Source organism: Entelurus aequoreus, linkage group LG01, assembly GCF_033978785.1.
Source record: "Entelurus aequoreus isolate RoL-2023_Sb linkage group LG01, RoL_Eaeq_v1.1, whole genome shotgun sequence".
NCBI classification, from domain to species: Eukaryota; Metazoa; Chordata; class Actinopteri; order Syngnathiformes; family Syngnathidae; genus Entelurus; species Entelurus aequoreus.
The window spans coordinates 78,643,293-78,665,754 of record NC_084731.1 but is presented as its reverse complement, the minus strand read 5'-3'; the positions used below and the strand labels follow the sequence as shown (position 1 = coordinate 78,665,754).

General features: G+C 38.9%; 1 protein-coding gene across 1 annotated transcript in view; it reads right to left on the bottom strand.

The window, feature by feature from the left end:
- zranb3 (zinc finger, RAN-binding domain containing 3) overlaps positions 1 to 22,462 on the bottom strand; it is a 278,301-nt gene that overhangs the window by 229,255 nt on the left and 26,584 nt on the right. The window contains exons 2-4 of the mRNA XM_062059225.1: positions 9,837 to 9,855; positions 9,420 to 9,598; positions 6,321 to 6,552 (exon numbers count right to left, since the gene is read on the bottom strand). Coding sequence (XP_061915209.1) covers positions 6,321 to 6,552; positions 9,420 to 9,598; positions 9,837 to 9,855 — 430 coding nt within the window. The remainder of the gene's footprint in view (positions 1 to 6,320; positions 6,553 to 9,419; positions 9,599 to 9,836; positions 9,856 to 22,462) is intronic.

Here is a 22,462-nt window from a genome sequence, read left to right as displayed (position 1 = left end):
AGTTCTGTGGTCAGATGAAACAAAAATTGAGCTGTTTGGCCACAATACCCAGCAATATGTTTGAAGAGCACGGTGGTGGTAGTATTATGCTCTGGGCCTTTTTTGCTGCCAATGGAACTGGTGCTTTACAGAGAGTAAATGGGACAATGAAAAAGGAGGATTACCTCCAAATTCTTCAAGACAACCTAAAATCATCTGCCCAGAGATTGGGTCTTGGGCGCAGTTGGGTGTTCCAACAGGACAATGACCTCAAACACACGTCAAAAAGTGGTAAAGGAATGGCTAAATCAGGCTACAATTAAGGTTTTAGAACAGCCTTCCCAAAGTCCTGACTTAAACGTGTGGACAATGCTGAAGAAACAAGTCCATGTCAGAAAACCAACAAATTTAGCTGAACTGCACCAATTTGTCAAGTGGAGTGGTCAAAAATTCAACCAGAAGCTTGTGGATGGCTACCAAAAGCGCCCTATTGCAGTGAAACTTGCCAAGGGACATGTAACCAAATATTAACATTGCTGTATGTTTACTTTTGACCCAGCAGATTTGGTCACACTTTCAGTCGACCCATAATAAATTCATAAAAGCACCAAATTCATGAATGTTTTTTGTGACCAACAAGTATGTGCTCCAATCACTCTATCACAAAAAAATAAGAGTTGTAGAAATTATTAGAAACTCAAGACAGCCATGACATTATGTTCTTTACAAGTGTATGTAAACTTTTGACCACGACTGTACATACCGTGACCTGAATACTGACCAAATATTAACAATGTTGTTATTATAAGTGCTAACGCAGACAAACTATTTTGTGCGGCGGATTGATAGCACACAGCGAAGTAGTCCAATGTCCTGCTGCTTTACTGTGAGCTGGCTGCTATGTCCTGCTGCTCCCACATCATTGTGTCTCGGCTTGTCGAAGTTATTCTAGATTATAAATCACGTCTGTCATCTGGATATCAGGAGGATTCGGCCATAAATGTAGAAGCTGTTCATATGTGATATTCAATGTATACCCGAAGATGGAGACAAACACACACAACCGAAGACGGTGTCTGCAGGGAGACTTTTCCTTGTTAACCCTTCGTGTGCATCATGATTAATTCTTCATCTAAACAGGAAGATATAAACAGCCTATCAGTCGTCATCGAAGTAAAAGCAGACATTGTACAGTAAGCTATCGTTTTATTATGTTCATACTTTGTATTTCTTGTTTAGCAGTTAGCAATACTGCTACATGATGCTTAGTGTTTACTCAGCTGGATCTGTTTAGCAGAGCTTCTAAAACTTGTAAAGCATCCTCCTTATATTCGGGATCAACAATATACGTTTCTGGATCATAATTTTTCCCAAATTAATCGTTGTTGGCTCTCACAAAGTCTGCATGATTTGCATTGCTGTTGATGGGGAAGGGATCTGCGGTCCCTACCTCTACGTGACGCAATCACGTGACTGGCTAGCTCATTATCTCACAAAATGGCTCGGGAATCTCTATGAGATTGATACTATTTTGATCATATCTATTTACTCGCAAACTTTGGGAGTCTTTCAGTGTCATACATCAGATATATATGATAATAGCTTCAATATCGAGGCAACTTGTTTTTCCTACTACACTGGTACTTTGTTATAAAATTAAATGTTACTTTGTAATGAAACATTTAAAAATGAGCTGATTATAATAGTACTGTCCAGTTGTTATATCCTGTTTTCTATATACCATTTGAGTCTCATTTGCAATGCAGTTGCACTTCCAAGGCATTAGATAGCAGTACTGTATAGGCTATGACTAGGAAGTAGCCTCTTCCAGGAAACTGAATGCGTTATGCTGCGCCCTACAAAGTGTTTATACTGTAAGTATTGTGCTTATTACACAACAGCTGTTTGATTGTAACATTCATCTTAGTTGTGTTTTTTTATTACGAAATTTGGAGGTTTTGAAATCGCCGTGTAAAATCTCTAATGCTAACAGTAGCCTGTCTATGGCAAATCCAAAGTAAATTAGCATCAAGCTAGCGCATTTTGAAAGAGTGGAGCTTGATTTTACGTTGGAGCGCTTTCTATCAAGCATACTTGCTTTGTCGTTGTTGAAAATTGCAACATTGCTTAGAGGGAATTTGACTGAGTCTGTCTTAATTGCTGCTTGGGTGAGTGTTTACATGAGCCGATGTTTGTCTGCAACCGGAGATGACGAGTCTGCAACCCGACCCGTCAAGTGCAACAAAGGAATCAAAATATGGCACTGTTCGACCTGAATCGATATCCAGTAATACTGACGGAATTCGGTCAGTGCCTATATAAGAACGCAGCACCCATCCCTAGCGAAGAGTAAAAAAAAACATAGCGCTTCAACACATCAAACCTTATCAGCCCTCTGAAACGCTTAGCATGATGTTTTGAAAGCCTAAGAAGACACGGCAAAAGCGAAGTGTTTTTTACCTCCAGGTGTGCAGAAACTACATTAAAATTAAAAACATTTCAATAAATATAAATCAGTTATCGGTATCGGTCTTAAGAAACAGGCAGTTATCGGTATCGGCTTGAAAAGAAAATATCATGATAGTTTAAATGATAACTGAAACAATGCAAATACTGTGTAAAAGCCAAAAGGGCTGGGTTGAGTCTGTTGTGATTAGCTTACAATGTGCTCAAAGTAGTCACAAATAGAAAAAAAGGGTAAGATGATAAGACTTTGGATACCCTCTTGTATTAAAGACAACCATAAATATTGGGGATGATGTGATGCAATATGGCGGCAATCCAGCTCCTTCAATATAACCTATAAAAATAACACCATAAATCATTATGGAAAAGGGAATGACTCTGTTGCTCACTGTACACCATTGCCCTGTGAACAGTCCTCCTTATTGTCTCCAAATTCAATAGTTTCTGCCCCTGTGCGCTTTGTTATTACTTGTCTCATTTATTGCAGCGCACTCGTCTTTTCATATTGAGCTTTGCAAATGAAGTTTTTGCAACAAAGGTTATTGGAATATATATATATACAGCGTCCTCCAGGATACGAGATGCTGGAGTGAATTAATTGGCATTTTTGAATGCTGCACCTTAGGAGTGCTTTACTAGGGCCGAGCACCTGCAGAACTTGGGTGAGGTGTCAGGAGTCGAGTTTGAGTCCTGACCTGCTAAAATCTAGGCACTATCTGCTGATGCTATCTTAGTGTGAGCCACCTGCAAAATGCTTGTCTATGTAGATATTAGGCATTTTGGGGTATATTTGTATTGACCTTATTTTGTATATACATATGTGTGTATATATATACATATGTATATATGTGTATATACATGTGTGTGTGTATATATATATATATATATATATATATATATATATATATATATATATATATATATATATATATATATATATATATATATATATATATATATATATATATATATTTGTACATATATGTGTGTATATGTATACATATATGTGTATATAATTATATACAAATATATATACACAAATAGAAACACATATATACATGCATACATACAGCATATACATATATACATACATTTATATACACATATACTGTATATATAGTACAGGCCAAAAGTTTGGACACACCTTCTCATTCAATGCGTTTTCTTTCAATCTACATTGTAGATTGTCACTGAAGGCATCAAAACTATGAATGAACACGTGGAGTTATGTACTTAAAGGCCTGTTGAAATGAATTTTTTTTATTTAAACGGGGATAACAGATCCATTCTATGTGTCATACTTGATCATTTCGCGATATTGCCATATTTATGCTGAAAGGATTTAGTAGAGAACATCGACGATAAAGTTCGCAACTTTTGGTCGCTGATAAAAAAAGCCTTGCCTGTACCGGAAGTAGCGTGACGTCACAGGTTGAAGGGCTCCTTACATTTCCCCATTGTTTACAATGCAGCGAGAGCGATTCGGACCGAGAATGCGACGATTACCCCATTAATTTGAGCGAGGATGAAAGATTCATGGATGAGGAACGTGAGAGTGAAGGACTAGAGTGCAGTGCAGGACGTATCTTTTTTTGCTCTGACCGTAACTTAGGTACAAGGGTTCATTGGATTCCACACTTTCTCCTTTTTCTATTGTGGATCACGGGTTTGTATTTTGAACCACCTCGGATACTATATCCTCTTGAAAATGAGAGTCGAGAACGCGAAATGGACATTCACAGTGACTTTTATCTCCACGACAATACATCGGCGAAGCTCTTTAGCTACGGAGCTAACGTGATAGCATCGTGCTTAAATGCAGATAGAAACAAAAGAAATAAACCCTTGACTGGAAGGACAGACAGAAAATCAACAATACTATTAAACCATGGACATGTAACTACACGGTTAATGCTTTCCAGCCTGTCGAAGCTTAACAATGCTGTTGCTAATGACGCCATTGAAGCTAACTTAGCTACGGGACCTCGACAGAGCTATGCTAAAAACATTAGCTCTGCACCTACGTCAGCTCTCATCTGCTCATCACGACCCGTGCTCACCTGCGTTCCAGCGATCGACGGCGCGACGAAGGACTTCACCCGATCACCGATGCAGTTGGCGGCCCGGAGACGGAGGAAGTCAAGGTGAGGACAGTGGTGCGGCGGCGGGCGTTGTAGCTTTCGACGACACCCCGGCCACCATCAGAGTCGGCAAGAAACATATATTTCCCCACAGTTACGTACGTGACATGCACATAGCGCCACGCACGTACGGGCAAGCGATCAAATGTTTGGAAGCCAAAGCTGTACTCACGGTAGCGCGTCTGCTATCCATCTCAAAGTCCTCCTGGTTGTGTTGCTGTAGTCCGCCGCTAATACACCGATCCCACCTACAGCTTTCTTCTTTGCAGTCTTCATTGTTCATTAAACAAATTGCAAAAGATTCACCAACACAGATGTCCAGAATACTGTGGAATTTTTCGATGAAAACAGAGCTGTTTGTATTGGGACACAATGGTGTGCCAATACTTCTGTTCACTCCGTGACTTCACGCGCAAACGTCATCATACCGAGACGTTTTCAACCGGATATTTCCCGGGAAATTTAAAATTGCACTTTATAAGTTAACCCGGCCGTATTGGCATGTGTTGCAATGTTAAGATTTCATCATTGATATATAAACTATCAAGACTGCGTGGTCGGTAGTAGTGGGTTTCAGTAGGCCTTTAACAAAAAAAGGTGAAATAACTGAAAACATGTTTTATATTCTAGTTTCTTCAAAATAGCCACCCTTTGCTCTGATTACTGTTTTGCACACTCTTGGCATTCTCTCGATGAGCATCAAGAGATAGTCACCTGAAATGGTTTTCACTTCACGTGTCATAGTTTTGATGCCTTCAGTGACAATCTACAATGTAAATAGTCATGAAAAAAAAGAAAATGCATTAAAATGAGGTGTGTCCAAACTTTTGGCCTGTACTGTATGTAAATGTATATATTCACATACACACACGTTACCAGTATTTAGTATATAAAAAATAATATATTATTATAATACATAACTATAATCTATTATTTATGGAGGGTTCCTAACAAGGACACTTTACAATGTATTGAACCCATAAACTGGTTGTATAAAATTGCATAGATGGCAAGACATTCCTTAATTTTACCAATTTTCCCAGGACATTTTCCAAATGTTAAAAATGTTGATGCTCCTCCGACCTGTGGGATTAAGACACATGTAATAAAGGTGTTTGTGACATCCCCTCATGTATTTCTGCCAAATTAAACAACATTAGCGACACATACAACATTGTTTCCTAAAAAAATGTGATTAAATAAACAACTTAAATCTGCTCAGTGGCTTTGTGGTTAGAGTGTCCGCCCTGAGATCAGTAGGTCGTGAGTTCAAACCCCGGCCGAGTCATACCAAAGACTATAAAAATGGAACCCATTACCTCCCTGCTTGGCACTCAGCATCAAGGGTTGGAATTGGGGGTTAAATCACCAAAATGATTCCCGAGCACGGCCACCGTTGCTGCTCACTGCTCCCCTCACCTCTCAGGGGGTGCAACAAGGAGATGGGTCAAATGCAGAGAGTAATTTCACCACACTATGAGTGGTATTTTTACTTTAAAGTCGTGTCCAGCTGTTTATTGACATACACTTTTCATGTTTAAATCACTTTTACTGCCAATGAATATCTGCTCAAAATATCGGTTATCGGCCTCCATGTCTACTAATAATCGGTATTGGTCCTAAAAATAACATATCGGTTGATCTCGAGAAGAAAAGAAACGGGAGTTTGTATAATATGACTACAACAGGCAACAACAGACATAATTAAATATACACTAAATCAATGTGCATTACCTCTTCAGGGCGACCCAGGGCAGGTGTACCGGTGAGCAGGATGGCACGCTTGGCACTCTGAATGAGAGGCACCAGAAGCTTGGTCCGCGCCGCGTTCCGGGATTTGAGGTAGTGCGACTCATCCACCACAACCACTGCAAAGCGCTGCCTGCTCAGAGTCTCCACCAAGAGGCGTGCATCCGTTGTGAGGAGGCCGTAGCCGAGCACCGTCACCTTACTGCTGCTGATACCCCTGAAAGGTTGGGGAAAGTTCCATATGAGACACGCAAAAAGGGCAAGCAACACGTGTGTTTTAAATCAGTCAATGTTCGCAGGGCACATTGCCCTCTGGTGAGAGATGTTGCCAAGAAGTTGACCATATTCCATCCATCCATTTTCTACCCCTTATCCCTTTCGGGGTCACGGAGGGTGCTGGAGCCTATCTTAGCTACAATCGGTGGAAGGCGGTTTACACCCTGGACAAATCGCCACCTCATCGCAGGGCCAACACAGATAGACAGAAAACATTCACACTCACATTTACACAATAGGGCCAATTTAGTGTTGCCACACACAATAGGGCCAATTTAGTGTTGGCAATCAACCTATGTTATTACGTAATAATATTACTGCATCGGGGCTTTAAGACAAAGTGGCGTGAAACAAGCCTCTTATCAGCAAAGGACACAATAAAGCCTAGTGTGCCGCGAGATATTGTCTGGTGTGCAATGGGAAGTTATGCAATTTAACCTAATTGGTCTAAAACAGACCTGGGCAAATTAAGGCCCGGGGGCACGTTAAGCTTTTCAATCTGGCCCACTGGACATTCCCAAATAATTATTTTAGGTCTTTAAGATCGAAACTGTAGCCGCCATTATGATGTGCAGTGATGTTTTCAAATGACCGTAAGTCTTGAACTACACAAAGCAGTCAATGGTTGGAATTTGCGCTTTTGCATGATATACTAGTTACTATGGTAATAATGTAAGTCACAGCAGCTCAGACGAGGCACCAAGCAGTGTGGGTGGGGAGCGTTTCCACAGAGTGTTTCCAGCGCGGCCAGCCTGAAATTCAGGTGTCAGGGACAGACGCGGAAGGAGATTTTTACAAGTTCTAAAGCTTAGTGATATATAGGATGTATCAGATAGTAGGTGGGTTTATTTTGTACCCTTTGCGTTCATAATTCGCTGTGTTTGTTGCATTTTTGTTGCGTTTCGCTTAATTGTAAAATATGACGTGTGACGTCCATATGTTGTCAATATTCAGTGTTTTATCGTTCATAGTTAATATTGTAAATCCCACATTCCTTTTTTTCATGTACATTCTGGGTGTCTCATTCAATTAAAAAAATTAAAATTCCATTCCGTTTTTTAAGGCGGTCTGTCATAACGTTTTTAGCATTTCATCAGACATTATTGTGAGGTTTTGTATTAATGTTCCTAAAAATAGATTTACAGGCCCCCAGACACATTTTCTTCTCTAAATCTGGCCCCCCGCGTCAAAATAATTGCCCAGGCTTGGTTTAAAAAAACATACGTTTGCAAACCAATAATTATAATCCGCAAATAATGTGCCATTGTTGAGTGGCTGTGCTGTCTACAGATCGGCAGAGTAACCATGTGATACTCTTCTATATCAGGAGATGGTAGCAGGTAGCTAATTGCTTTGGAGGCCTATTTTGAGACAAGACAATTAGTGATGCATGGTTATTGTTAGGGTTTAAATTCATATCGAACAATTGTGTTGGGTACTTGTCAATATTGGCTACTGAGTTTAATTTTTAACATTTTCTGCTTGCGGTGTGCCTCTGGATTTTTTAAATGAAAAAAATGTGCCTTGGCTCAAAATAAGTTGAAGTTTTTCAACTGCAATAAAGCATACTGTCGTCCCCCGCAATATCGCACTTCAAATCTTCACTCTATCACGTTTTTTAACTAAAGTTGACATATTTCTGGCCTAAATTACACTGTATTTATCTTTTAAAGTCGTTCTTCTCCACATTGCGCATGGTGCATTTTCTACATATTTTTTCCTAAATTAAGTCTTATTTATGTCACAAGCGGTAGAAAATGGATGGATAGATGGATGTACTACGACACAGTATTTGACTTATATATATATATTTATATATATCATTATTTTGCGGCGATCAATAAGAATGTTCACCGATAACCACTTCCGGGAGAAAAATATACTAAAGGCAAACATTTTAATTTAAAATGTAACCTAGCTCTGACTGTAATTCCCTCAAATGAAAGGAAATGTCAAAACAAGCATTGAAAACACTTCATCAAAATAGTAAAATCACATTGAACTCTTAACAATAAGCTCTTTAAGCGAAGGTGCAAAAATAAGGAATATATACGTTAATTAAGTGTAAGAAAATAGTGCAAAGTGTGAAAATGTAAACGTAGAGAAACCTGAGAAGAACTATTTTCTGCAGGTTTAGTGCCAGGAAGTAATAGCTGTGCTCTAAAGGGTGAGTGCGGCTAAGGTTGTGTGGTATTAGCGGTCTTGGTGGGGACGAGCGCCTTGCATCATTTACAGACCACATTGGTCTGACTACGGTCCCTTCATACTGTCCTGGTGACTTTTCACAATTTCTTAATTTTTACTTTTCTCTTCTCACTCCATGCCAAAAGAATCAACCGCCAGACAACAAAATGGCGCAACCAAACTTACTGTTACCTGATTGGCTGTTGTCAGTCCCACTGATCAGCGATCACTTCCTACCAGAGATAGAGTGCCTTTGTTCGTGCAAACAACCTTGCTTTGCGACGTCCGGCTTCGTCCGATGTAAAAGAAAAACTAAAATCATTGTTTTATCGCCCAGCCCTATTCTATGGATCTACATTTACTCGGTTATATTTACATACACAACTTTTTGGATACATTGTTATTGTCAGAGTAGTTTTAATACAATACTTTTTACTTTTGAGTATTTTTGTGAATAAACCGATAGCTACATTTATTTATAAGACCATTATTCATCATCTATTGATCGCTGCTTGCAGGGACGTGTTCATTTGGCTCGTTAAGAAGGCGAAAGAAAGACACAGCACGTGTTGTGGATGGAAGTGGAGGAGAGGGGGCGAGACACTTTGGGGTAAGATGACCTACATGGTGTGGCTCTTGTTCTCCACCAGGTTGATGTCTCCGGGCTGCAGCTCGGGAATCCAGCGCTCCAGCTCCTCAATCCAGGGGTATTTTAGGGACGAGGGCACCACTACCAGGAGGGGCCACTCTTTCCTGAAAGCATATGCCACCGCGATGGCTTGCACCGTCTTGCCAAGACCCATCTGGACGGAGCCAAATCAACACACGGCAAGAGGTGGAGGAAAAACAAGTCAATCGTGCGCCGCCTCTGCGGCAAATTGCATATGACGGCTGAGCTGATATGAGGCCCAAGAGTAATAAGGTCTGAGAATGATTCTTCTGTCAAAAACCATTAGGCAAGTGGCAGTGCGGCACTAAGATGACAAATTCATTTGGAAGGTTGGAAAATAGATTTCCTGAGCTGGTGTTGTGTGTGCTTACCTCATCAGCAATCATACATCTGTAAAACAGAAGAAAACAGAAGCCTAATGAAGCAGACTTGGCAAACTGAAACTGATGAAAGGCATGAAGAGTTTTGATTTTCACTTAAGATCTGGGTTCATACACTTTATGGATACAAGTAGGTCCGAAAGGGATGGTACATTCATGGAAAGTTGCCCTACTTAGAGCTAGGAGTTGCAATTTATGGGAACTTTTTTGGAAAGTTTCCGGTAAATCAGATAATTATTGAAAGTTGATGGTAAATTTCCATTCAAGATGATCCCCTGCTGGCCTCCCAATGGACTGGACTTGGACATGAAGTCGGGACCCTGGGTGACCGCTCCTTATGCATCAGTCGTCTACATGCAAGAGGTTCCCCTGCTGGCCCCACTATGGACTGCACTCTGACGGTATTAACCGTAAACACTCGGCATCCATCTTGACCAGACCTGCGGTCCCTTCCAAGGTTTCTCATTGTGCCATTGGGTTGAGTTTTTTCTTGCCCTGATGTGGGATCTGAGCCGAGGATGTCGTTGTGGCTTGTGCAGCCCTTTGAGACACTTGTGATTAAGGGCTGTATAAATAAACTTTGATTGATTGATTGATTGAAATTTCCATACACCCACAACACACCTCATCTGCTTATGTTGTGAACGACATCATCGACGTAACAATAACGTACAAACAGGAGGACAGCAGCCGCAACTGGGGAGTCGTGGCTGTGCTCTTTTCTTTTTCTTTTTTTCTTTTTTAACAGCCTCAAGTCCTTTCTTTTCTCTTCTAGTTGAGTACAACAGCAAAGCACACTTTCCCCTTTCACAATAATAGCCCAGTGAGCCACATCCAGTCTGACTGCGCTGAGAAAATAAAGATTTCAAAAAAGTACCTTATACACATACAAAATGGAAATTAAGCACTTATTGAGACATTTCCACAATTATTATGCTGTGACGTAAAATATAGTTCAGAATTGTCCAAGGATGTATTGCACAATTAAATGTGAGGATTTTAGCATTGAATTAACAATTTATTTAATTTTATTTGACACAAAAAGCACACACTCTGTGGTGAAAAATATGTATAAAAGGTAAAAAACTGAATAAAAAAACATTCTACGGAAACCTTTTTATTTCTTATGTTATTTAAAGGTATTGTTATTACTATTATTTTACTTTTTATATCTTTTTTTAAACTATATTTCAAGTTAAGTTTTGGTGGTACAATAAATACTAAGTTTTTCAAATGAATGAGTAGTTGTTCAATTAATCGTGCTTACAATATCAATCAAAATAATTGTGATTATTATTGTTGACAGAATCGTCCAGCCCTAATAATTATTTATATATTTTATGACCTTTCGAAAATAAGGACCAGTAGAAAAACAATCATAAATGTAAACATTTTTATTTCAAGTGTAACCTTCCTCTAAATATTATCCCCTCAACTATTAAGGCAGGAAGGAAAGAAAATGTCAACACAAGCATGGAAAACCCTCAAACAATGTCAACAAAATAGTAAAATCACATTGAACATTTAACAATAAGCTCTTAAAATGAAGGTGCAACAATAAGGAATATGTAAGAAATGCTTAATAAAGTGTAATAAAATAGTGTAAGATGTGAAAATGTAAACATACAGAAACCTGAGAAGAACTATTTTCTGCAGGTTTAGTGGCAGGAAGTTACAGCTGTGCTCTAAAGGGTGAGCGCGGCTAAGGTGGTGTGGTACTAGCGGTCTTGGTGGGGACGAGCGCCTTGCATCATTTACATTACATTGGTCTGACTGCGGTCCCCTTGTAAAAAAAAATCCCCAGGTGACTTTTCCTCTTTTATTCTCAATTTCTTAATTTCTCTTCTCACTCCATGCAAAGAATCAACCTGGGACAACAGGATGGCGAAACCAACTGTGATGGTTGCTACTGTTACCCGATTGGCTGTTAACGTGCCACTCCCACTGATCAGAGATCAATTCCTGCGAGTGCCTTTGTTCATGCAACCAACCTTGCTTTGCAACTTCCGGTTTCTTCCGACATGAAAGAAAAAAAAACATGTTTTATTGAACACAATTTGTATTGATATAGAGTACGTGTCTATCGCAATGTATATTGACATTGTTTTACAGCCCATCCCCGGTGGAACAATTCACAAAATCCACAGTTCAGATTTTATGGGAAGGCGTGGCTCAGATGGTGGGGGCGGCAGACCAGAAACTTGAGGGTCCCTAGTTCGAATCCTGCTTCCGCCATTTGAGTCATTGCCATTGTGTTCTTAAGCATGACAGTTCTTTAAATGTAGCTTAAATGTAGATGATTGGTCTTTCAATGTGAAGCACTTTAACTCACTAGAGAAAAAGTGCTACCGTATTTCCTTGAATTGGCGCAGGGAATATAGTATTCGCACGTCTAGAATTACTGCCGGGTCAAACTCGTTTCTCAAAATAATTAACGCATGCTTGGCCTTATCGCCGGTTTATTATTGAAGCCGGATCAAATCCGTTTCGCAAAATATTAATTTTATTATCGCATGTCTATAATTTTCACCGGGTCAAACTCGTTTCGCAAAATATTTAGCATATGTCTAGAACTTCCACCGGGTCAAATTCGTTACGTCACGAGTGACGCATCTGTCCTCATTTTCAAAATGGAGGAAGCTGCTTTCAGTAGTTTACAATCGCACAGAGGAAAAAAGATAAAGAGCTATTCAGTAGGATTTAAGGTCCAAGCTATTGAATACCGGTACAGTATGCTAAAGAGAACAGTAAGCAGCTATGTTTTATTAATATACCGTAGCTGCGTGTGTGAAATACTGTATAAGTCATTAAATGACTCCCGCCTCCTGGTGGTAGAGGGCGCTGCCGCGCTAGTGATCCTTCTTGCGACTTCCGGTACTACAGAAGAAGTGAACACACGCAGCAAGAGATTTTTTGTATTCCTTCTAACATGGAGGATCACATACAGGTATCTAAAATAAAACAGTTTTCTAAACTGGACTTTCAATGGAAGCAGGAGGTAATAATTAAAGGAATATCTCCATCGAGACAGAGACTTTTAAAACGGAAAAAAGAAAATAATGAAGACTTCTATAAACAAGTTATCGATGCTTTTGGTCAGAAGGAGCTGCAAACGGACTCCATTTATAAGTACAGGTAAGACCATAATAACGTTTTTTTTAATTAAATGTGCTTTTCATGATGGTATGCTTACATCACACTCAAAGCGCACGCCTAAATTTTATGGATTCCTCTTGGTAAACGCCGGAGTGAGAAGAGGTTTTAAAATAATTACCGCATGCACGGCCATCCCGCCGGTTTCCGGTAAACGCAGGAGTGACAGGAGGTTTTAAATTAATTAACGCCCCTGCGGCTATTCAAGGAAATACGGTATATCAATATAATTCACTTCACTTCTCTTATCACAACTTAGTGACACAGTTAGTGTTATTCGGGTTGTCAGAAGTATCCAATACCAGTATCGTCAGTAGAATACATCAACTTACAAGTTTAATTGGTTCTTTGACAAGGTTCTTATCACAAAACTATTGTATCTCAAATCAGCGTCTCCAATTGAAATTAATTTAAAAGTGTTTGGCTGCCCTAAAACAGCACAATTTTAACAAAAGAAAATACAAACTTTTAGGTAAGAATTGTTGTTTAAAAAAACAACAACAATCCAATTGAAAGTAGTATTAACAACTACAGTAGTTGAATGAAGTAATGTAATAATATTGTAAAGCATTTGCCTTGGAGAGTGGACTTCTACAGTATCTTCCTTGATCTGCTTATTGTGAAAGGGGAAAGTGTGCTTTGCTGTTGTTCTCAACTAGATGAGAAAAAAAAGGACTTGAGGCTGTAAAAAAAATTAAAATTAAAATTAAAAAAAGGTCTCAGCCACATCTCCCAAGTTGCGGCTGCTGTCCTCCTGTTTGTACGTTAATGTTACGTCGATGATGCCGTTCACAACAACACAAGCAGATGAGATGTGTTGTGGTTGTGTTTGATTGTTCTTGCTAGCGTTAGCTTCGTGGTTTAGCCGCTCTTTCAAGTGACCGTCTCGACATTGTTTAGTTCAGTATGTGTTTCGGGGTTGAATGAGCGTTTGCGGACACATTGTTTTCCCAATAGGTGTTAATTTTCTCCTCACATAGACAGCATTTCAGTAAAATTTTAATACATTTCCTTGATATTATTTTGCGTTTAATCAGTGGATGCCGTTTTATTGACCAACTATGTGACTCCGTCCTCGGTTAATTCAACGCAAAATTCATATGCCTTACTTTTTATTAATGAGTTTAGTGATTATCGATTAGCGCTGTGTGAAACAAAAAGTACCGTATTTTCCGGACTATAAGGCGCACTTAAAATCCTTTTTTTCCCCTCAAAACTCGACAGTGCGCTTTATAACCCGGTGCGCCGAATGTACGGAATATTTCTGGTTTTGCTTACCGACCTCGAAGCTATTTTATTGGTACATGGTGAAATGATAAGTGGCAGTCAAACATAAGAGATACATGTAGACTGCAAAATGATGGCAGTCACACACAAGAGATACGTGTAGGCTGCAATATGACTCAAGTAAACAACACCAAAATTGTATATGTTCCATTGAAAATATTGAACATTACACACTCAGCTCAAAAATCTATCGAAATGTTTTAGTACGACTTTGGTAAGCTATGAAGCCGCACCGCTTGATGGATTGTACTGTGCTTCAACATACGAGTATTATTATGGTGTGTGTATAAGGTAAGACATATTATCTGGCGTTTTGTTTCGCAATATTATGCAAAAGCAACTTTTCTTACCTTCTGGTACCTGCTGATCTGTATTTGGGATCTGCATAAGTCCTGAAAATTTGCGCGTGTCCGACGTCATAGTCGATAAGCTTCTTCTTTTTCTCTATCTTCTTGTTATGGGACAATCATCCTCCGCTGTTGCCATTTCTAATATAAAGTAGTGTAAAGTTCTTACTTATATCTGTCTTAAACTCGCCATGAAAGCGTTAAAACATACCGGGGTAGGTAGTTTACATTATTCACCCAAGGAACTGTATTATTAGAGCGTTCCGGTCGGACGGTTTTTCACGGGACACATTTCCGGCTTTGTTGCACTAGTGAGCCACGGGTGAGGAGATGCTGCTCCGTTATTGATTGAAGTAAAGTCTGAATGTCATTAAAACAGTTAGCTCCATCTTTTGACACTTCTTCCACTCCCGTCCTTGCACGCTACACCGCTACAACAAAGATGACGGGGAGAAGACGCTGTCGAAGGTGAGCCACGTAAATAAGACCGCCCACAAAACGGCGCATCCTGAAGCGACTGTCAGAAAGCGACTTGAAGATGATCTGTAAAACATCATCTATGCAACATTTTGACCAAAGAACCACCATTACATGTTATGTAGACCACAAGGAAGTGTTTTACATTTAGAAAAAAATAATATATGACTCCTTTAATGCCCCCTATAATCTGGTGCGCCTTATATATGAAAAAAAAAACGAAAATAGACCATTCATCAGCAGCGCGCCTTATGGTCCGGAAAATACTGTAGTAACCATGGTGAGATCACAAACTTCTCGTCGACGTGCTCTTTTTTTCACTCATCCGTTTCACCGTTACAAACTCCGGAATTTGCATTTCACGCTTTCATTTCGTCTCATATCGTATCGTCTCAACAAGTCAACACTAGACGGTACAAAATGCGGCTGCCAGACTTCCCAGAACAGCCCATATTACCCCCATTTTTACCAGTCTTCATTGACTTCCAGTTAAATTCCGCACAGTTTAAGATTTTAGTCCAGACTTTCCGTGCATTGCATGGTGGGGCCCCTCATCAGTACATCACGGACTTCCTATGCCCCTACACTTCAGGGCGCAGCCTCCGCTCTTCAGGCCAGGGTCTCCTTAAGATCCCAAAAACTCATTGTAAAACCCGTGGGGACTTGGCATTCCAGGCTATAGCTCCCAGACTCTGGAACAACTTGCACCATTCCCTCTGTGATCTTGACTGTGTTGAAACTTTTAAGAAACATTTGAAGACTTCTCTTTTTAGTAAAGCTTTTAGTGAATGAACCTTATACCATCAATTTTAATCCACTGTTTATCCTTTTTATGATGTTGCCCCTGTTGTTTTAGTTGAATTGTTGTTTTATTTCACCTATGTTTTAAACAGAGCTTTGTGATTTTATCTGTGGAAAGCGCTTTATAAATAAAAGGTACTTACTTACTTACTATATGTTGCACGGCCCATTTATCTTTTTTTTTTAACGATTATTATATTTTTATGATCGTGACAAGCCTCAATCGAAATTCAATTCATCTTTCAATATGCATCATAACAAAAATGGTAATACTAAAAAAATGGATAGATGTCTATAGTCCAACTCATACTGAGATGGAGATTATATCAGTAGAAAAAATTGCATTTAGATAATAATGAGTCATATATTGGAAAATGGGATCCATTATTTAAATTTGTTTTAACTATTAAAATGAACCTAAAATACGACTTATTTTTATCCTTGTGGAAAATATTGGACACAATGTGTTGTCAAGCTTATGAGATGCTATGCAAGTGTAAGTTAATTTTTTAAATGTTTAAAAAATATATAGAAATGGAGGTGATGATAATGTAAATGAGGAATTTTTAATCACTGTTATGTTGTAATGTTTTATTAATATTGATACTGTAGTTTATATTATTCCCTTTTGTGTGACTACTTTTGGATTTTTTTTGTATCATTTTTGTGTGTCCTTTCAATTACTTTGTTGATTGCTATTCTGAGTGTTGCTGGGCCGAGTTTGGTTTTGGAATTGGAATTGTATTACTATTGTATTATTGTGTATTCATTTGTTGGACTGATTAATAATGAAAAAATATATATATACAGTATATTAATTGTCCAGTCCTAATAATAATCAATATGGATTGGTATAAAACAGGCTAGTGACTAACTGTCAAAAAGGGCTTTAGTTTTTGAGATACCCCTACCGGAGGTAGAACAAGATCTAACAATGTTTTTCCTCATCTCTAAGGTCTCCCATATATGAAATGGGTTCTTAGGTTAAAATATTTTACTGCAAACATTGTTAAATTGATACATATTGTCATACACCCGAAACTTAAAAAAGAACAAAAATACAGCCTGGCCGTATGGGAGTTAAGCCATATAAACTCATGTAGATTAATAGCACAAGCTCTGACAGCTTTGAAACTTGACATAATTGTGGTCAGGAAGTTGCTTTACCTATTAGAAAAAACTGGATGTGAATATCTTGATGTGTGTAACATATAGAGACCTTTGAACACTTGCCTAAAATAAGCGGACATACAAAAAATGAATATCTATGCAGAATATTCTCATTTACTTTGTAGTTGCTTTGCCAGGGATTGTCATAAACACACACATCATGGCTTTTTGGAAAGATGGGGCTATATGAGATGCGATGCAAGTGTAAGCCACTATGACACTATTGTTTATTTTTTAATGTTTTAATTTTTTTTTATAAATGGCTGTGATGATAATGTAAATGAGGTATTTTTAATCACTGTTATGTTGGAATTCTTATCTACATCGATACTGTAGTTGATATTATTCACTTTTGTGTGACTACTTTTGGATTATTTTGTGTCATGTTTGTGTTTCCTCTCAATTACTCTGTTGATTGCTATTCTGAATGTTGCTGGGCCGGGTTTGGTTTTGGAATTTTATTATTATTGTATTATTGTGTATTATTTTGTTGGACTGATTAAAATATAAAATTAAAAATAAATCCTATTTTATTATTGTGTATTATTTTGTTGGACTGATTAAATAAATAAATAAATAAATAAAAATTCTATTAATTGTCCAGCCCTAATAATAATCGACATGGATTGGTATAAAACACTTACATCGTGATACAGTTTTCAGCCGTATCGCCCCAGCCCTGTACCTGCTCATCATGTCCTACTACATGTTCTAATGCATTAATCCACTTGCACTTGTTTCATCCTATTATGTAAAGCAAAACTAGTGATTAATGGACTTTGACGAACAAACACAAGACTTTAAATGCCAGATAAACAGAACAGTGACGCTTGGAGCCCACCTTGGACTGTGGAGCCAGCAGATCATCTGTGCCCACTGGGTTGGCTCCTATTGTCGCGACCCTTCTTATTCATGAATGCCTCCAAAATCCAGTCAGCCCAAACAAAGCAAGAGAACAGCTGAGTACCTCAGACGCGCTCGCTCATTATTCTTCTTCCGCCCCTCCACTTCTCGCCCCCCCCCTATCTCCGCCCCATTTCTTTCTTTCAGCTGCGGAACATGATTAATGTGCACCTTGCCACTGGTGGTTTTTCTAATTGCCAGCGCACCGGCCCAGTCAGCGCATTGTCCTCACACTCTCACACACACACACACACGCACACGCACACCACCCCCCACCCCCCCACCCCCCCCCCCCCCCCCCCCCACACACACACACACACACATCGTTAACAGGAGGTGTGCACACAAGTGTGAACAGATGTAAATGAACATATTTATACGTGCGTGTGCACATCCTGCATAGCACGCGGTGGGGAGGGTGTGTGGCTGGGGCAGGTGTTTGGCCTTTCCCAACGCATTAATCATCCTCCTTTAAATAACCTCGGTGTCGTCTCTGACGGTTTGAGACCAAGAAGGACGCCGCAGCGCTGTTGCCTGACTACGGCACGACCCCGTCGCAGCATCTTTCTAATGTTATCGCAGGAACCCACAAGCCCCAAAGTGTCAGGGAACGGGCCTCGCCGGGTGGCTGCAACCATTTGATGGCTTTGACCCCTGCACTGCCGCGTGTACCACGGACTGGCGCCTGACCCCCGTCTTTCAGCCGCGCTCGATAAAAGCGAAAAGGGACGCTGGATGGCCGATCCCGATGGCGCTCCCACACACAGAGTGCAGCATTGCGAGACCAAGTTGCCTTTTAGTGGTGATATTTTTGTCAAACGTGGAGCGGTTAAACCCTCAACAGAGCTCTGCGGATAAACATTTCAATAAACGCCGCACAAAATCCCTCTTCAAAAAAACGCGGGCATGCTCATTTATACGGTGGATACAAAGCAGCCGAGCACGGCAATAATTTGAATTTGTCATTATTCCAAGTTTCATTTCAAATGGAAGTATAAAGTTTGATCCGCTAGAGGTATTTTCACTAGAGATTAGTGTTGTCCCGATACCAATATTTTGGTGTCGGTAACAAAGTTATTTTGATACTTTTCAGTACTTTTCGGTACTTTTCTAAATAAAGGGGACCACAAAAAATGGCATTATTGGCTTTATTTTAACAAAAAATCTTAGGGTAAATTAAACATATGTTTCTTATTGCAAGTTTGTCCTTAAATAAAATAGTGAACATACAAGACAACTTGTCTTTTACTAGTAAGTAAACAAACAAAGGCTCCTAATTAGTCTGCTGACATATGCAGTAACATATTGTGTCATTTTCCATTCTATTATTTTATTTTTTATTATTAAGGACATGTGGTAGAAAATTGATTATTAATCTACTTGTTCATTTACTGTTAATATCTGCTTACTTTCTCTTTTGACATTTTCTATCTACACTTCTGTTAAAATGTAATAATCACTTATTCTTCTGTTGTTTGATACTTTACATTAGTTTTGGATGATACCACAAATTTAGGTATCGACCCGATACCAAGTTGTTACAGGATCATACATTGGTCATATTCAAAGTCCTCATGTGTCCAGAGACGTATTTCCTGAGTTTATAAACATAATATAAATTTTATTAAAAAAACGAAAAAAGTTGTTAATATCGACGTAATCATAGTAGTATCGACTAGATACGCTACTGTACTTGGTATCATTACAGTGGATGTCAGGTGTAGATCCACCAATGCCGTTTGTTTACAATGTGACGAAGAAGAGCTATGGTGTGTCGTGAAACATATTTAGCTGTTCCTCGTCCTGCAGGAATGATACTTGTAAGAAACGTACTTTATTTGTCACCATGGAGGCAAGGATTAGTGATTTAGAAGTAGCTAAAACACTGCCGACTGGGGCTGGACTTTAGCCGCTAGCCATGTCTTAAAGCACCTCTTCCTGAGGGTGTTTCCGTGTTATAACTTCAGCTTTATCTTTAGTTTTTAAGCCAAAATGCGTCCATTCTCCCTTTTCTGTCTACACACTGTATCTGCTTGTAAGTACTTTGTGTGTGTGCGCACTGCGGAACATGCTCGTCTGCTCGTAAACCAGCAATGACACGACGTGACAACGGGGTGGTGGACCGGAACTTTTCAGAGGCGGTATAGTACCGTATAGGATTCATTAGTATCGCGGTACCATACTAATACCGGTATACGATACAACACTAGTAGAGATCGACCAATATGTTTTTTTTCAGGGCCGATACCATTACCGATTATTAGCAGTCAAACAGGGCTTCTATTATATCGATATTTGGATATTCAATTGCAGTAAAACTTACCTAAACGTGAATAGTAAATGTCAGTAACAGTGGTGTGCAGTCAGGGCCAGCAACATAAACCATGATCATAAATTAATAAAAGTTAATTTTATTTTTAATTTACTTTCCATAAATATATAAAAGTGTTCATTGTATTCTCTTCATGTCATATTAGGCTCCAGTGTAGCTTGTTTTTTCGTTAGAGCTTTTATCAGAATTCAGCTAGCTTGTTGCCAGTGCTGCATGAATTCTGCCGGGGGCCTTATGAATCAAGATTAGCGGCGGCTGTGCAGTGTCAACAAACAGAGGACATACAATTGATAGACAGTTACGATAGCCAATCAGATCACGAGTAGCCCATGTAGGTGGCCGTACGTTAAATGTGATGATTACAACTTGGGATTTGCAAAAGGAGAAAGTGGCACCGGAGCAAAGACATTTAAATGTAATTTAATTTAATTTAATTTTAACCCATAAAGAAGGGTTCAAAAAGGATATTTAAAGAAAAAAATAGATTTTGTGAGACAAGGTCGGCCGACCCAGGAAGCTAGCTAAGCTGTCCCAGCAGCTAAATGGTTTGTCCGCCACTTCTACTTGAATCAACCAACTACAAGAGGTACCACAGACTTATACGGCGTCGAATGGGTGCTACAAATTGTGAGTTCAAATATTTTATTTCTTTATTTTTTCCACGTTTAATACATTTTTTTAAACAATTATTTTAATTTTGAAAGTACCACGTAAGATACAGTATGTTGGATGCGAGTTTATTGATTTTTAATGCGCCAAAAAATAGCCTGTTTAGTACACTGTTGAGGTGATTCAATGCACGTTTCTGTTTAGTATTTCTCCAGCAGTGGTCTTGTGGTGTTACAAAAATGATGGTATTTTGAGAGGTATTTATTGAAGTCGGACTAAGTAGGAACTGAAGGCTGAGGTGGGAAACGCACGGCCCGCCACTGGTCAGTAAACAGCTGGACAAGGCTTTAAGTTAGGGTTTTTTTACGTTATGTTTTAGGAAACCACGGACCAGTAGCAACATAATGTTTCATGTTGTGGTTAATTTAGCACCGCAATGCATCATGGGAGTTCACAAACACCTTTATTATGTGTGTCTAAGACAGAGCTGGGCAAATATTTTGACTCGAGCGCCACATTGAGAGAAAAAATGTGTCTGGGGAGCCAATGTGTATGTGTGTATAAATTATATATAGACATTTAGCTGTAAAAATCTGCTGTACAGTATGTGTGTTCGGGTCCCTTTTTTTCCAGGAACACTAATAAAAAAAATAAACAATGTCCCATAGAATTCTAAAAAAGTTATGACAGACCACCTCAAAGAAACAGAATTTAATTTTACAGTTTTTTACTGAATGGGACACCCAAAATGTACACTAAAATAAAGAAAGTGGGATTTACAATATTAACTATGAACAATAAAACACTGAATATTAACAACATATGAACATCGCTCCTCTTATACTTCTCAGACCAGCTCCTCGATAGTTGTGTATTTTTTACAATCAAGCAAAACACAACAAAAATGTAACAAACAGCAAAATATGAATGCAAAGGGTAATAAACACCTACAATATGATATATTATCACTTTTATGCAGACATTTGTTGGAAAAATTTGCTTCTGCATCTGTTCCTGACACATGCGTTTCGGGCTGGCTACTCTAAAAAAAAAATCCCGCCCTCTCTGATTTGTTCCTCGTCTGAGCTGCCGTGACTTAGATTACCGTAATAACTGGTATAACACTCAAAAGTGCAGATTTCAACCATTGAAATACTTTCTATAGTTCAAGTCTTACGGTAATTTAAAAACAGCACTGCACATCATAATGGCGGCTACAGTTTTGATGTTAAAGGTCTAAAAAAATTATGTAGAACGTCCGGCGTTCAATTACTTATACATATGCTCACTTCCTGTACTCGGTTTGTACACATTTCAAACATGTCACACATTAAGAATCAGTGCAGTGTACATACCACCGTTTTTTTCATAGGTAAGTCATTTATGATGAGATAAATAATATTTTTGTCAAGTTCAAGACATTCACCAATATTATTCTTCCTGGTAATTTGCAAACACTTGTAGTTTGAACAGTTCCTTAAAGTGGATCATGCTTCTGATTCAGATTGGTTTTATTTGAACAATTATACAATTTCAAA